Here is a 16,183-nt window from a genome sequence, read left to right on the forward strand (position 1 = left end):
AGCAAATCCCAGGTGTCGGAGCAGAGGAGGAGCTCTGGGAAGGGCTCCGGGGCCAGGCCTGGCTCAAACCTTTCTAGTAATGCCTTTTCTTTTTAGTTCCGTTCTGGAGGTTGGTTTTTGGTTTTTTGGTTGGTTTTTGGTTTTTGTTTTTTGTTTTTTTTTTTTGGGGGGGGGGTGGGGGTGGGAGGGTGGGCGTTAGGGGGGGGGGGGTGGGCGTTTCCTAAATATGAATTTAAAAAAATTAAAAAAAAAAAAAAAAAAACTATTAAAAAAAAAAAAAAAAAGCAAAAAGCCATTCCTGGGGAAGGGGCGCGAGGGAGGAACCTGAGCATTCCTCAGTGCGACCTGTGTCTGTCCTGTGTGGCTGTAAAGGCTGTAGACAGCAGGAGAATAAAGTACAGAGACAGTAGTGGAACAAACCTGTGTCTGGCCTCTTTCTTTTGGGGGTTTTTGTGGGTGGGTTTTGGGGGATCTTCCCAAAAATCCGCAGCAGCAAAGCAGGAGCCGCCCCGTTATCCCCGATCCCATCGCTGTGGGTTGAGGGCAAAACACCTCTTTTATATCCTTTTATTTATTTTTTTTATAGCTGATTTCGCTGCTTGGCCAGTTTAATCGATAGGATAAGTGATGATTAATGGAATAAATCATTTTATTTATTTTTTTTTAAGTTATTTTCTTCCTCCAAGTCTCGTTCCAGCACTAGAGCTGAGACGTGGTCGGCTCAGCAGAGGCTGCCCAGGCTGGTGCTGGAGATTCCAAACTTCCAGGGATTTCATATTCCCAGAGATTCCGAACTGCTGGGCATTCCATACATTCCATACTCCCAGAGATCCCGAACTCCTGGAGCTTTTGGATATTCCAACCTGCCCAAGATTTGGCTCCGTGAAGGTGCTGTCAGTGACAACTCCCCTCTGCTCTTTGTCCTGCCCTTCCCCTCTCAACCAACCCCTTGGTGCGGGTGGGGGACAAATTTAATCTCATCCCCCCCCCCCCGTCGACACAACCTTGAAATTGCGGCTCCAAATCGTTTAATTAATTAAATTTTATCAATTAATCAGCGAAAGAACCACCCCCTTGATGCTCCTCCGCCTCCACCCATCACCATCACCCCCTTCCCTCCACCCGCCCCGTGGCAGCCACGGGGGGAAAGGACCCCGGGGGGAGCCGTTTATTCCCCTCCCGAATCCCCAAAATCCCACTTTATTTTTTTGTTTTCCTTCCCTTTTGCTGCCTCATTTCCCCCGAGGCCGCTGCCAGGATCCTTCCCCCGCCCTGTCGGAGACACGTGGGTGGGTGAGCGCTCCGGGAGTGACGAGCTCCCGTTTCCTCTCCCGGGGGATCCGGAGGTGCCAGCGCTGTGTCATCAGCCGTATGTGCCACCCCGGCGCCCGGGGACACCCGCAGCATTCCCGGGATCAGCCCCCCCGGGCCCCTTTCCCCGGTGGAGCACCTTCCCCGGGGGGGAAACCCGGTTTTCCTCGGGAGAGGTGGGAAAACCAGGCAACAACTCGGGTTTGGAGCCTCGGAGGTGCCGCTGCGGCCTCGGTGCCTCCTCCCAGTCGCTGTCTGGCACTTTCCCACCCCGAGTGTGGCACTTCCCACCCCGGGGGTGGCTCCACGAGGGGACGGAGCACCCAGCGTGTCCCTGGAGTTGGTGTCACCCCCTGGAATACAAATTCCCAGCTGAGGGGACCTGAACTTCGCAGCTTTTTTTCCTTGTTGAGGTGGTTTTGCCCATTGCTCTGGGTGCCGGGGAGTGCTGGAGGAGCCACAGCCCTCCTGATCGTTCCTGATCCTCCTGATCATTCCCATCCCACGGGGATCATCCAGCACTGCTCCCGTGCCCTCACCTGGTGGGGCTTCCCTGTTGCACTGAAATCCCGGGAATCCAGATGGGAGACATCCCTTCTCCCTGATTCCAGCACCCAGATGTGCCACGTGGGCACTGAGCCAGGATCAGGGTCGGGATGAGTGTGGAAGAGCTGAGCCGGGATCAGGATGCTGGGTCTGTGGGATGGGGGCTTGGATATTCCCAGGAAACCCCAGAAGCGCCTCCAACCAGCCCAGGGACCCCTCTGGGTGGGAACGAGCCCAGTGCTGGATTTATGAACACATGAGGATGTTCTTCCAAGCCAGGGATGTTTTTCCAGGTCAGGGATGTTCTTCCAGGTCAGGGATGTTCTTCCAGGCCAGAATTTTTCCACAGCAGGGCAGGATAAGCCAAGTGGAAAATGGTCTGAGGTTTTCCATGATGAGGGTCTCTCCATACAGACCCAGCTGCTGGTGGGGCTGGGGGTTGATGTTCCCACTTTGGACACTGTCTGTGGGCAGGGACTGATGGGTCAAGGCAGGTGAAGTCTTGGACTGAGGGATCCAACGGGCTCCTTAATTCCTCCTGAAAGGAGTTAAGGAAGGAACAAACCCAGGACTGTCACTGAGGATGATGGAGGGGATGTTTTTGGGTTCAACTGATGCTTCCAGCGCAGCCCAGGCCTCGTGTGAAGAACTGGCAGCCTCCGAGAATCCTGGGCTGGGAGCTGGGAGAGATCCTTGGGAGCTGGGAGAGATCCCTGCTCTCCTCCCGCTCCTTTCCCTGCTCTTCCCTGCTCTCCATCCTTCCCTGCCACAGGCTCCATGGAAGTGCCCTGAGGCCCCGAGGGTGCCCGAGATGCGTTAGAGTTAAATAATTCAGGGAGCTGGGATGGGAATCCGGGAGAGCGGGAGGCGGGAGGACGCCGGGAATGCAGGGAAGCAGCCCCGGGCACAGGGCAGGGCCGGGAGCCCAGGGACCATCCCTGGCAGGCAGTGGAGGCTCCTGGGACACGGGGAGGGACAAACGTGGATTCGAGAGGATTTTGGAGCAGAGGAAAAGCTCCGGGTGGAGCCCCCGGGCAGGAGGGTGGGGCTGGGGGCAAAGGGACCATGGAGGGGGAAGGCTGGGGGGATGAGGGCAGCCCTGCCCATATCCCTGCCCTGATCCCTGCCTTCACCCCTCCCTGTATCCCTGCTCCCATCCCTGCCCTCATCCCTTCCCTTGTCTCTTCCCTCATCCTTTCCCTTCCCTTCATCCCTTCCCTCATCCCTTCCCACATTCCCTCCCTCTGGCACCATTTCCATGCTGCCCTTTGCCTCCTGCCTGTCGAGTTCCCATCACAGATGCTGCTGGGGGGGTGAGGATTTTACCTGCTTTCCCGATAATTCCCAGGAAATCCGGCTGCAGAGCCATCCCCCCCCCCCTCTGGGCACTGTACCTCTCAACCCCTGCGCCCCAAAAATCCGGGGGTGCCGTGGGCCCACCCTTGGCACTGGGGGATCTTCCCTTTTCCCTTCCCCAGCGTTCCAGAGGGATCCCCACCCGCCGGAAGGACCTTCCCTGAGGCTGCTCTTGCCCTAAAACTTTCCAGGAACTGCTGGGAGGAGGAAAATAAAGGACACAGGGGGTGTGGGGAGTGCCCAGTGCTCCCCTTGGCTCCCCCCCCCACATCCCTGATGTCCTGGGGCGAGGTGGCTGCGTGGGAAGAGCAGAGCATCCCATGGGATGGCCAGGCTGGGTCCAGCTCTGTCCGTAGCTCCCAGGTGCAGGATTGGCTGAAGGGCTGCAATGGGGACCCCAAATCCCGGTGTTTGACTCAGGTGGGAGACAACCACAGGAGCTTGAATCTCTCCTCCTGCCTCTGGAGTCTCCCTCTGTTCCTCCTCTCCGCATCCAAGCCCGTGACAGCTCCCGGGGTGGCTTCAAGGCTTGTCCTCAGTGCCCAGGGACCTTCTGCCCCCCCTCGGGGGGCTCTGGGGGGTCCCCCCGGGCCCTGCACCCCCAGCACGGCGCTGCCTCCACCCCACACGCGGCGGGGCCGGGGCCGGGCTGTTTCCCTTTGCGTCAAAATTAACTTCCAACCTGATGGAAAACCTTAATTTGCACTTCAAAGTGCTTTGCAGCAAATCCGCCCGAGCTGGCACTGGATTTTTCCGGGGCCCTGTTTGCGGCAGAGCCTGTTCCAGTGGATCCTGCCCACCCCTCCCCGGGCTCTCCGGTGCTCCCCTGCCCAAAGGTGACGCTCCAAGAGCTGTTTTCCATCTCCAGGCCACGCACCAAAGACAAAATGCCGTTCCCCGGCAGGAATTCCGATGGAAACGGCCGTGCTTTGCTCACTGGAGCATCAGAGCAGCCCAGTGCCCGCCTGGCATCAGCCTCCCAAAACATTCCAGGCCTTGTGATGCATTTTCAGCCCCAGTGCAGCACCCAGGTCCTGCTCCAGTCGTGATTCCAGGCGGGAATCACCGGGCACCTCAGCATCCCGTGGGTGGTACCCACCAACACCAGCCCAGGGCGGGCAGGGGTCTGTCTGTGCCCCTGGTGATGCTCCGGGTCCTGGGTCACCACCAGGCTCTCCCAGCACATCCAAGGCTCCACCCAGGCACTGGACACAGGGCTGGGAAGGGGGATCTGGGATGGGAGCCCAGTGGGTGCTCCCAGCTCGAAGCTTTGCTCCCTTTGGGTCTCTGGGGGGGGAACAAGGGCCGGGTGAAGCCAAAGCCAGGTTTTGCCCTGACTCCTTTTCCCCTCTCCCGATGAGCCAGGAGAGATGGAGGCAGATGGCCGGGATCAGGATCACTCCAGCAGCTCCCAGCTCCCCTTTGCTGCTGGATCCCCCCAGTCCCTCATCCCAGTTCCTCCAGTGGGGTGGGATAAGGCCTTTCCGAGGATCCTCCTGCCACCGGGGTCACACAGAGCCACGTCCACGCCGTGGGTCTGTCCTTGCCGAGCCGTGGGCCCGTCCATCCAGGATCTGGGACCTGGCAGGGATCCCCCCAGCCCGGGGGGCTGCAGGGGGTCCTTCCCCCAGAGCCCCGTTGGAGCAGCAGCGGCAGCAAAAGGAGAGCAGCTATTAATAACCCTGCGCTGCACAGGGAAAAGATGTAATTCCATGATGGAAGCGGCTCCGAGAACAATTCAGGGAATAAAATGTTCGGGGGCTTTGGGAGGGGGGAGGGGGTAGAACAGCCCCCACCGTGCAGGGCTGCGGCTCCGCGGTGCCCGTGACCCCCCCGGGGATGAAGGGGAGAAGCCCCCCCGACCCCGGGGACACCTTTTTTGGGGGGTCTCTCGAGTGCAGGAGGGGGCGGGGGGCAGGCGCTCCCCCCTCCCGGGTCTGGGGTCTCAGGGGGACGGGGGGGCCGGGGCAGCGCGTGTGTCCCCCCCGGGAGCCCCGCGGGGACCGGCAGTGCCCGGGGGGGAAGTCACACCCCTGGGGGGGGTGTCACAGCCCCGGGGGGGGGGTCACAGCCCCGGGAGGGGGGTCACAGCCCCGGGGGCGGCCCCGGCGCGTGGCGGGGGAGGGGCCGGCGGCCGCCCGGTGCCCACGTGGTCCGTCGGTGTCTCCGGAGCGGAAGAAACGGCGGCGGGGCCGGGGCTGCGGCGGGGACCGGGAACGGGAGCGGCACCGGGAGCGGGACCCGGCGGGGCGGGGACGGAGCCGCATCCCGGCGGGCGCCGCCGCAGCGCAGCATCAGCGCCGGTGAGTGCGGGGCCTGGGCCGGGGGGACACGGCGGGGGGACGGCGGAGGGGGGACAACGGGCTGCCCCCGCCCCACCGGGCCTGTCTCCTCCCGCCACATCGCGACCCCATCCCCGTCTCCATCCCCATCTCCCCCCGCCGCCTTCACCCCGCGGGTCCATCCCCGGCTTCATCCTCATCGCCGGCTCCGTTCTCATCATCATCATCCTCATCCCCTGCTCCATCCCCATCCCCATCCCGGGCTCCATTCTCATCCTTATCCCCATCCCCATCCTCATCCCCATTCCCGGCTACATCCCCATCCGCGGCTCCGTCCCCCCATCTCCGTCCCTTGTTCCATCCCGGTTCCATCCCCATCCCCGGCTCCATCCTCATCCTCTTCCCCATCCCGGCTCCGCCCCGGACCCCTCCTGCGTTTCCGTCCCCGTCCCCCGCCCGGCGACCCCCGGCCCGGTGCGGCCCCGGGCTGGGCGCGGGGGGGGCCGGGCGGCCCCGGGCCGGGCCGGGGGCGCTCGGGGAGGGTTTATTGGAGGCGCCGGGGCCGCCACAGGCCGGACCCCCCCGCATCCCCCGCTGCGACCCCCGCTCGGACTCACCCGCGCACTGACCCCCTTTTCACGCCGGTTCCACGCCGGTTCCACGCCGCTGCCCTTGCTCGTGGCCCTGGCCGTGGCATCGCCCCCTCCCCTCAGCCCCCACGAGCTGGGAAGGCGCCCAGAGCATCCCAGCAATGAGGAGGGGGCTCGTCCCCCCGCAGCCCCCCGAGGCTCGGGGCAGGGGGTGCGTGGTCGGGAGGGCTGCCCTGGGTTGGGTCCTGCTGGCTGCACCCCCCGACCCCCAGAGGGCTGTTTGGGGGGGTCAGGCAGCGGCGTGGGGTCTGTCCCCAACACCAGCTGGGTGCCAGCGGCCCGGCAGCACCCACTGCCTGGCACATCCCATTCCCAGCCCTATTCCCACGGGCACACCGGAGCGCCGAGCTGCCTCCGGCTGTCCCAGCACCAGGGAGCTGCAGCCCCATTTTCGCTCTTTTCCAAGGAATTTGTAGGCCTGGAGGAGGGGCTGGCTGCTGGGAACGTGGAGGGAGCGTGGAAGGAACGCGGAGGGAGCGTCGCTGCCGTGGGGACCTCGGCTGGTCACCCTGGAACCTCATGAGAACGTCACCACCTCCCCCTGACCCTCCCGTGGACAGTCCCTGGAGCACCTGCCCGCCGTGGCTGCCTGCCCACACCTGAGACACACACGTGTGCCCACCCTGCCCACACCTGAGACACACACGTGTGCCCGCCCTGCCCACGCCTGAGACACGTGTGCCCGCGCCGCAGCCCTGCCCAGCCCGCGCCGCTTCGCCCCACCCCTGGGGCCCGCTGCCAGGTGGGTGCCAGGGAGGGGAACGGGTGGGGAAACCGAGGCACGGGAGGTTGGGGAGCAGCAGGGCCGGGCCAGGGGGCTCCGGGCCAGGCTGGGGGGGCAGAGCTGCCTCCGGGCCCTGTGTGTCCTGTCCCCATGGTGCCCCCAGGCAGGGCCTGGGCAGGGGGCCGGGAACAGCCCAGTGACCAGGACTCTGGGGTCTTGCTTTGAGGGGACACCAGAGCTTGGTGCCTCAGTTTCCCCAAGGGGGTGAGGACGGTGCCCAGGCAGAGGTGGGTCCCCTCCATCACCACCCCGGAGGGGGTGGATTTGAGACCCTCAGAGGGGTCGTGGTGCCGGGGGGTTTATCCCTGTTTCAGCCCCTGACTGCCCGCAGGAGTGCCCGGCCTGGGGTTGCCAGCGGGGCTGGGCTGTCCCCAGGCTGCACCAGTGGCTCGGGGGGGCTGTGCTGTCCCCCCCTCGTCCCCTGCAGATCTCTCCTCCCTCTCCCGGCTCTGTGCCATGAATTATTTGTGCGGCCGTGGCTCCCAGATGTCTGATGAGCCGGCGGGGCTGCGCCTGCCCTGCGGCCACCCCGGTGCCCGCGGGGTCCCTGGGTGGGACGGGGGGCAGTGCCGGGGCACCACGCGCGGGTGCCGGGGCTCAGCACCCCGGGCACTGCCCCCTCACCACCCGGGACGGCCGTGCCAAACAACCCGGGAGCCACCGGGGGCGGCGGCTTTGGGATCCTCCACCACCCACCATCCTTGTCCGGGGGGTGGGCGGGACGGGACGCCCCCGGGCCGGTGCGGGGCCGGTGCCAGGAGGCAGGTGGGCCCCGGGGGGCGAGCGGCAGCGCCGGTATATAGGGCACGGCGCGGGCTGTGCCGGCGCGGAGGCGTGGGAGGCCGGGAAGCAGCTCGCGTGCGGCACAGGGCGGGAGGCAGCGGCACCGGACGCTATTTCTGGTGCTCGTTCCCCGAGGGGATGTGGGGGAAAGTCACCGTGTCCCCCCTGCAGGGCTGCTCTGCTGGGGACGGGCTCTGCTCCCGCCCTCGGCCCGGGCGGTGAGGGGGGGGCTGGGGGGTGTCAGACCCCCTGTCCCTCCTTTCCCTGGTGGGGACAGAGGAGATCGTGTGGCCAGTGTCCCCCTGCCACCCCCGGGGACACTGTGGCAGCTCCTGGGATTGTCCCTCCTCCATCACCTGTTGTTTTTGGGACACGCTGAGCTCCCTCAAACCCCGCTCTGGCCCCAGGACCCATCTGAGCTCATCCATCCTGGATCCCACCCCAGTGTCCCCACAGACCCCGGCCGGGTCCATCCCTGCCCCGTGATCAGCAGTGTCTGTGTGTCTGTCTGTCCGTCCCGTGCCCCCCCAGGCAGGACATGGACTCCATGTTCGAGGACGACATCAGCATCCTGACGCAGGAGGCGCTGGGGCCGGACGAGGACTGGCTGGACAGCCCCAACACCGACCTGTCGGGGGAGATGTGCTCGGCCTCGCACTTCGCCCTCATCACCGCCTACGACGACATCAAGAACCGGCTCACGGGGCTGGAGAGGGAGAACTCCACGCTCAAGCGCCGCCTCAAGATGTACGAGGTCAAGGTGAGGGGTCAGGAGGGGCTGGGGGGGGGGTGTAGGGCCGGGGGGACCCCGCTGACCCCCTGCCCCGCGGCCGCAGTACCCCCTGATCGGCGAGTTCGGGGAGGAGCACATCTTCTCCCTCTACGAGGCCAAGGAGACGTCGCTGCTCAAGAGCGAGAAGGCGTCGCTGCAGCAGCAGCTCAACCAGTTCCAGCACGAGGTGAGCGGGGAGGGCAGGGATGGGGGACACGGGGGGGTCCCCGAACTGCCCACCCACCCCCCGCCTGCTCCCCCGGCAGCTGCAGAAGAGCAAAGAGCGGGAGGAGCAGCTGGAGGAGATGATCCAGGCGTACGAGAAGCTCTGCGTGGAGAAGGCTGACCTGGAGACCGAGCTGGGAGAGATGGTGGGTGACGGCCCCGGGGCCTGGGGATGTTGGGGTGCCCTTCCCCTCTCCGTGGCAGCAGCTGGGCCAACGGCATCTCCACCCCAGGGGATGGAGGGCTGGGGGGGCTGTGGCTGCTCGGCCCCGTTTGGACCATGTCGGGGGTTGTAGTGATGCACTGGCTCAGCTTTATCCATCTTCCCGCTCCAACCCTGCCAAAGGATGCTCCCAGCTCCTGTGTGGTGCCCGTCCTACTTCCAGGGTTGGGTGGGCATCCCTGGCTCCCCTTTCCCACCCAGATGATTCCCTGCCAGCTGAGGGGCCACCCCCACCCTGCCCCCCTCTTCTGGGCCGGCCGTGCGCTGGGACAGTTCCCCCACCAGCACCACGGGGACCCCAAGAGCTGGGTTTGGGGCAGGACGAGCCCCAGGGAGAGGGGTCAGCTCATCCCTGTCCCCTCCCCGGGCAGCGGGCGCTGGTGGAGACTCACCTGAGCCGCATCCGGAGCCTGGAGCAGCAGCTGCGGCAGCGCGACGGCGGCGCCTTCCCGGGGCTGGGCACCCCCATGCCCGGCCAGGAGGTGCCTTTCCTCACCCTGCACCCCAACCCCGGGCTGAGCCACGGTGAGCCGCCCCCTCCCCGCCCCGCGGGACCCCCCGGCCCCCTCCCGGCCGGGACGGGGCTGATCCGTGCGGGTCCCGCAGTGCTGGAGCGCGCCGGGGGCTGGCAGAGCCGGGCCATGGAGGCGCAGGGCCGGCTGGAGGCCGAGCTGGAGGCGGCGCGGCAGGAGAACCAGCGCGCCCAGCACCGCGAGGAGCACCTCAAGGCCGAGTGCGAGAGGCTGCAGGCGGAGCTGAAGCACCTGCAGGACACCCGGGAGCAGGTACGGGGCGGGCCCGGCCGTGTGAGACCCCCTGTCCGTGGTGGGTGGGGGTCCGGGGGTTTGGTGGGGTGTCTGCTCTCCCTGGAGCAGGGATGGGGCAGGGTCTGGCCCTGTGGGACCCCCTGTCCGTGGTGGGTGGGGGTCTGGGTGATGATGGGGTGTCTGCTCTCCCCGAAGCAGGGATAGGGCAGGGTCTGACCGTGTGGAACCCCCTGTCCGTGGTGGGTGGGGGTCCGGGTGCTGAGGGGGTGCCTGCTCTCCCCAGGAGCAGTCGGAGCGGGACATGGCCTGGGTGAAGAAGGTGGGCGACGACCAGTAAGTGCTGGGAGGGGGCTGGGCTGTGGTGGGGGGTCCCCGCTCTGGCAGGCAGGGATGGGGGCACACGGGGGCCGTCTGTGGGGCACCACTGGGCGTCACAGCCAGGGTGGGGACAGGACCCGCTTTGGGAGGGGTCCCGGGGGGTTCCCAGGTGCTGCAGCGGGTGGGATCCTGCACCCCAAGAGCAGTTGCTGGGGTCCTGCACCCCAAAATTGCTGCGCCCCGGTAATTTGGAGCTGAGCAGGGCTCTGGGTTCGGGGTGCCCGGTGCCACACGGTGTGTGCAGTGCCCGGTGCCCGGTGGTGTGTCCGGTGCCCGGTGGTGTGTCCGGTGCCCGGTGCCGCCTCGGAGCTGCCTCCAGAGGGCACTGACGGCCCGTGGCTGCCGAGCGGCACCGAGGATCACCGGTGTCACAGAACAGCGCCAACCCGGCAGCAGCCTCCATTCCCCCTATTCCAAGCCCATCCCGGGATGTGGCAGCGGGACTTGGCACCCCCGTGTCCCCCCCACGCTGTGACACCAGGCTGGCACTGTGCCCCCCTTTGGGCAGCCTGTGCCAAGCTGTGGATGGATCAAAGGCGACACACGGGGCTGGGAAGGTGCCGAGGTGTTGGGGTTCCCCCTCCTTTTCCAGAGGTGTCCAGAAGCTTTTGCTGTTCCTTGTCTTCCCGGCATAAATCAGTGGGGGGGGACCCGGGGAGGGGGTTGATCCATCCACACTGGCATCCCTGGGAGGTGCCCACCTCTCTGCTGCACATCCTGGGGTCGGGGGGGGTCCCCTTCTTATTCCTCCCCACCCTTCCCCACCTTAATTCACTTTATTTCCATCAAGTCCAGTCTCCCGTGCCTGGGACCACTCCCGTGCTCACCCCTAATTTTATCCCCCCCCTCCCTGTCCCCCTTCCCACAATACCCTTCCCCCCCTCCCCGGGGAAACAAAACTCCCAATCCCACCTTCCTTCTAACCCCAAATTCCGCCGGCTGGGAGGGGGAAGCTGAGGCACAGCCCTGCCCCGGGGGCACCTTCCCCCCTCCCCGGGCTCAGCCTTTCCCTCCCCGCTCTGATCTCGCCGATTCAGCTCTTTTTTGTCACCCGCTCCTCTCCGCCACTCTTTTGGTGTGAAAAAGCGCCTTATCGGCGTTTTCCATCTCCGGGGTGATTTTCTGGTGCTTTGCCACAGCGGGCGCGGGGCCGCTTTTCCTTCTTTTTGCTTTCTTTTCTTAGTTTTGCCCTTTCCCACCCCCCTCCCCCCCTCCCTCCCCGCCCTTTCTGAGCTCCCGGCAATTCCCGCTCGGGCTTCCTCGGGAAGGACGAGCCGAGTGGAAAACGGGAGCAGCCGGGATGCGCGGGGGGAGCTGGGGAGGGGGCCGGCGGGGCTGGACGGGGCGGTCTCGGGGGTGGCTCTGTCCGGGGACATCTCCAGGTCTTTGTGCCCTCAGAGCCACCCTGGCAGGGCCACGGGGACTTCGGGGACGTGTCCTGGGCATCCAGATGGGCAAACGTGTTGCTTTTCATTTTCTTTTCCTTTTTCTCTCTTTCACTCTCTTATTTTTTTTCTCTTCTTCCCCCCTCCCCCCCCGTTTCTTATTTCTTTTTAATTCCATTCATTTTTTCTGATTTTCAGTATTTTCTTCTTTTTTTTCTTATTTTCTTATTTTTATTCTTTTTTTTTAATATCTACATCCTCTTTCTCCCACTTCCCTTCTTTCCCTTCTTTTTTCTTTTCCTTCTTTTTCTCCTTTTCATTCTTTTCCTTTTTCCTTTTTTCCTTCTTTCCCTTCACACACCATTCTTCTCATTCTTTTTCTCCTTTTCCTGACTTTCCCTCTTTTTCTCTCTGTATTCTTCTTTTTCTCCTCCTTTCCTCCTTTTCCTCCTTTTCCACTCTTTCTCCCTCCTCTCTACATACATTTTCCCTCTTTTTTCCCCTCCCTATATCCTTCCTCTCTTATTTTCTCGCTTTCCCTCCTGCAGCCTTATTTTTCTTCTTTTTCTCCCCGTAGCCTTTTCCTTCTTTTCCCTCTTTTTTTTCCCTTCCCCTTCATCGTTTTTCTCACCGTATCCCTCCTTCCCTGCCCTTCCCCTGCTGTCCCCCCGGGGGCAGGGGCCGGACCGGCGCTGTCAGCCGCGGTTACGAGCGGCGGCTCCGGGTGCCGGGGGTGTCACAACGGCTCAGCGGAGCCTGCGAGGACGCGCCGAGCGCGGCCCCGCGGGGCCCTCACAGGCGGCTTCTCCCTTCGCATCCCCGCGGAGGAGCCGGGCTGGGAAAGCGACACCAACCCGGGGCGCGGCTGATGGGTTTGTCACAGAGCTCTCGGGGAGGGGAGGGGGGTGAGGACCCACCTCCTGGGTGCTCCCGGCTGCTCCCACAACTTTTTGAGCTGAATTTGGGTGGGTTTGGGTCTGTCGCCCTCAGAGCCACCCCGTTGTCCCCCCCCCCCGCAGGGTGAACCTGGCGCTGGCCTACACGGAGCTGACGGAGGAGCTGTGCCGCCTGCGGAACCTCAGCTCCCTGCAGAGCCAGATCCTGCGGGCCCTGCTGCAGGAGAAGGGCCTCAACGGCGGTAAGGGGGGCCCGGGGGGCTGCACCCCACTGCCAGGCAGGGAGGGGGGCACAGGGGCCGGGAGGATGGGCTGGATGCCCTCAGACTCCCGATGGTGCTGAGCTGACGCGGGTGTTGGTCCCCGAGAGCGTCCTGCCCTGGGAACATCCAGGGATCATCCCGGGATCATCCCACCCCGGGGGAGCCCATGACTGGGAGCATCCTGCCCCAGGAGCATCCTGCCCCAGGAGCATCCTGCCCCAGGAGCATCCCACCCCAAGAATGTCCCTGGGAGCATCCACATCTGGAAATATCCCACCCCAGGAGCATCCATTCCTGGGAGCTTCCTGCCCCAAGAACATCCATCCCTGGGATCATCCCACCCCAAGGGCATCCATCCCTGGGAAGATCCATCTCTGGGAGCATCCATCCCTGAGATCATCCCACCTCAAGGGCATCCATCCCTGGGAGCATCCATCCCTGGGAGCATCCATTCCTGGGATAATCCATTCCTGGGAGCATCCATCCCTGGGATCATCCCACCCCAAGGTCATCCATCCCTGGGAGCATCTATGCCTGGGAGAATCCATACCTGGGAACATCCATCCTTGGGTGCACCCCCCTCCAAAAGCATCCACCCCCGGGATCATCCCACCCCGGCATCGTCCCACCCCAGAATCATCCCTCCCGCCGGGGGTCCCTCCCACATCCCCCCCTCCACCCGGGATGCCCGAGGGGTATTTTCCGCACCGCCGAGCTAACGGGGTGGGGGGTTTTTTCCTTTCGCAGGCCAGCGCCACTCCCCGCTGTCCCAGTGCCACTCCCCGCTGTCCCAGTGCCACTCCCCGCTGTCGCAGTGCCACTCCCCGGCCCAGCAGCGCCGCTCGCCCGCCCCGCAGTGCCCCTCGCCCGCCCCGCCGGGGCGCTCCCAGTGCCAATCCCCCGCCCTCCAGCGCCGCTCGCCGGGCCCTCCCAGCCAGTCGCCGGCCCAGCAGCGCCGCTCGCCAGCCCCCGGCCCCTGCCAGTCCCCCGCGCAGCAGCGCCGGTCCCCGGTGCCCCCCTCCAGCCAGTCCCCGGCGCAGCAGCGCCGATCCCCGGCGCCGCCGCCGCCCTGCCCGTCCCCGGCCTCGGCGTCCCCGCACCGGCTGCCCGGCGAGAGGATGGAGCTGGGCTACGCCAAACCCTCCAGCCGCCACATCAAGGCCGGCTTCCAGGGCCGCCGCAGCTACTCGGAGGTGACCAACGTGGCCCTGTACCAGCAGAGCCGCTCGCTGTGGCTGCAGCCCGAGGCCTCCACGCTGCCCAAGCCCCGGCCCTACGGGGAGGTGTACCTGGGGGGCGCGGGGGCCCCGCTGAGCGCCCGCCAGCCCTTCGAGGAGCAGCACGTGCGCTTCGAGAAGCAGCAGTCGTCGGACGAGGAGGAGTGGGCCCTGCCCAGCCCGCCCAGCCCCGAGGCCGGCGCCATCCGCTGCGCCTCCTTCTGCGCCGGCTTCCCCGCGCCCGACGCCGACGCCGTGCGCCGGACGGCCGCTGCCTACGCCCGGGCGGAACACGCCCAGTCCTGGCCCTCCATCAACGTGAGTGGGACCCCCCCCACGCCCCGCTCGGGGGGGGGTTGGAGGGCAGGAAACATCAACCCGCCCCACGGGTCTGGTTCAGCGCCTCGGATTCCGCGTTTCTCACCCGCCTTGGTGCTGGCGCCTGGAATGTTCCAGGGAGGGGATGGAGGGGGATGTGGCCACCCTCGGGGTCTCAGCACCACCCTGTGTCCCCACAGCTGCTGCTGGAGACCCCCCACACCTCAGAGGGTGTTGTTGTGGGTTGGAGGGCAGGAAACATCAACCCACCCCACGGGTCTGGTTTAGCGCCTCGAATTCTGAGTTTCTTGGTGCTGGCGCCTGGAATGTTCCAGGGAGAAGATGGTGGGGGGAGTGTGGCTGCTATGGGGGTCTCAGCGCTTCCCTGTGCCCCCACAGCTGCTGCTGGAGACCCCCCGCACCCCAGAGGGTGTTGTTGTGGGTTGGAGGGCATCAACCCACCCCCCAGGCAGGGTTTAGTGCCTCGGATTCCACATTTCTAAGCCAGCTTGCTCCCGGCAGTGGGAATGTCCCAGGGAGGAGACGGGGGGGATGTGGCCACCCTGGGGGGGTCTCAGCACCACCCTGTGCCCCCACAGCTGCTGCTGGAGACGGTGGACTCGGAGGTGAGGAGCTGCCCCCTGTGCCAGCTGGCCTTCCCCATCGGGTACCCGGACGATGCCCTGGTGAAGCACATCGACTCCCACCTGGAGAACAGCAAGATCTGAGCCTTCCCCCCGCCCATTCCCGACCTTTGGATGCTGCATGAAAACACACCAGGAGCGCCACGGCTCCCGAAATACCTCCAAGTCTTCAGTAGCTACAGAAAGACTGAGCCCCCCCCACACACCCCGGAGCCCCCCGGAGCCCCCCCAGCCCCCTGTAAGTGGGTTCCTCGCCCCGTCCCTGCGTCCATGCCAGGTTTGGATGCTGGAATTTGGGTGCCAGGATCACGCCACCCCAGGTGGTGACCAGAGGGGACCTGTCTGTGCCCTTGGGTGTCCTCTGCACCCTTGGGAGTCGCTGCTTGATCTCAGGGAGGATCTGAGGGGCCGGGTCCTGGATCCGGCCCCCAGGAAGCGGGTGAGGGGAAGGGGCTGCCCCTTCCCCTGCTCCTGGGGTCAAAGTTGGGGTTGGGGGGCAGCTGCTTGTTCTCGGTCCCCCTCTCCCCATCCCACCAGTTCGAGCATCTTTTACACTAAAAGCGCCCCCTCCCCTCAATGTCTCCCCCCTCCCCCCAAAGATGCTGCTGAGAAACGGACCCCGAGGCGCAGCAAGGACCCCTCCCCACATTGCACTGGGCTCCGGGGCCCTGGGGGCTCTCCCTGACACCCCCCCCGGCGTGGGGACAGCGCAGCCCCCCAGCAGCCCCCCTCCATCCCCCCCAGACCCCCCTGCTTTGACCGGGGGGCTGCAGGTGGCCGCTCACCCTGAGCCCCCCACCCCGTCCCCCCACGTTCAATCTACCTCAAGGCCGCCGGGAGAGGGGGGTCCACAGCACTGTCCCCCCCTCACTGAGCCGCTCTGTGCTGCATGTCCCCCCCGTGCCACAGCGCACACCCCCCCCGCACCCCCGGGGGCTCGGCCGGGTGCGACCCCCCCCCTGCCCCGGGACCCCCCCCCGGGCAGAGGGACCCGCCCCCGCTGCGACACCACCGACCCCAATAAAACCTTTCCAGCGCCCAAAATGCCACGGGGGGGGCGAAGCCGTCTCCTCTCTTTGGGTCCCTGGGGAAGGGGAGGGGGGTCCAGGATGTGGGTGGCCCCGCCGGGGCTGGGGTGGGGCAGGGGGCGAGCTGGGGGCTGGCACGGGCAACCCTGGCAGAGCCAACTTGTGTCACCGGAGTGGCTGAGGGGGGTGACGGGGTTTGGGGGTCCCATTGCCGTCGTCCTGCACCCCTGTCCCCGTTCCTGGTGACATGTTTAGGGTTTACTGGGCTGGTGGGTGACACAAAATGGGACCACCAGAAGCAAAACCAAAAACTCACCAGCGCCGTGGTGACAGAGGGGACACGGCCAAGCCCTGG

At 65.4% G+C, this 16,183-nt stretch overlaps 1 protein-coding gene across 1 annotated transcript; it reads left to right on the forward strand.

Moving 5' to 3' along the window:
- Positions 1-5,411: 5,411 nt before the first annotated feature.
- On the forward strand, positions 5,412-15,849 carry TBKBP1 (TBK1 binding protein 1). Its single transcript, XM_027719722.2, has 11 exons — positions 5,412-5,516; positions 6,552-6,887; positions 8,244-8,472; positions 8,549-8,671; positions 8,751-8,855; positions 9,304-9,457; positions 9,539-9,717; positions 9,983-10,032; positions 12,482-12,600; positions 13,369-14,156; positions 14,756-15,849. Exons 3-11 carry the CDS (start codon positions 8,251-8,253, stop codon positions 14,882-14,884), a joined length of 1,869 nt encoding a protein of 622 aa, XP_027575523.1. The 5' UTR covers positions 5,412-5,516; positions 6,552-6,887; positions 8,244-8,250; the 3' UTR covers positions 14,885-15,849.
- Positions 15,850-16,183: the final 334 nt, after the last annotated feature.

This window comes from Pipra filicauda, unplaced genomic scaffold (genome assembly GCF_003945595.2).
Source record: "Pipra filicauda isolate LSUMZ 115617 unplaced genomic scaffold, ASM394559v2 scaffold674_size163209_pilon, whole genome shotgun sequence".
NCBI lineage: Eukaryota > Metazoa > Chordata > Aves > Passeriformes > Pipridae > Pipra > Pipra filicauda.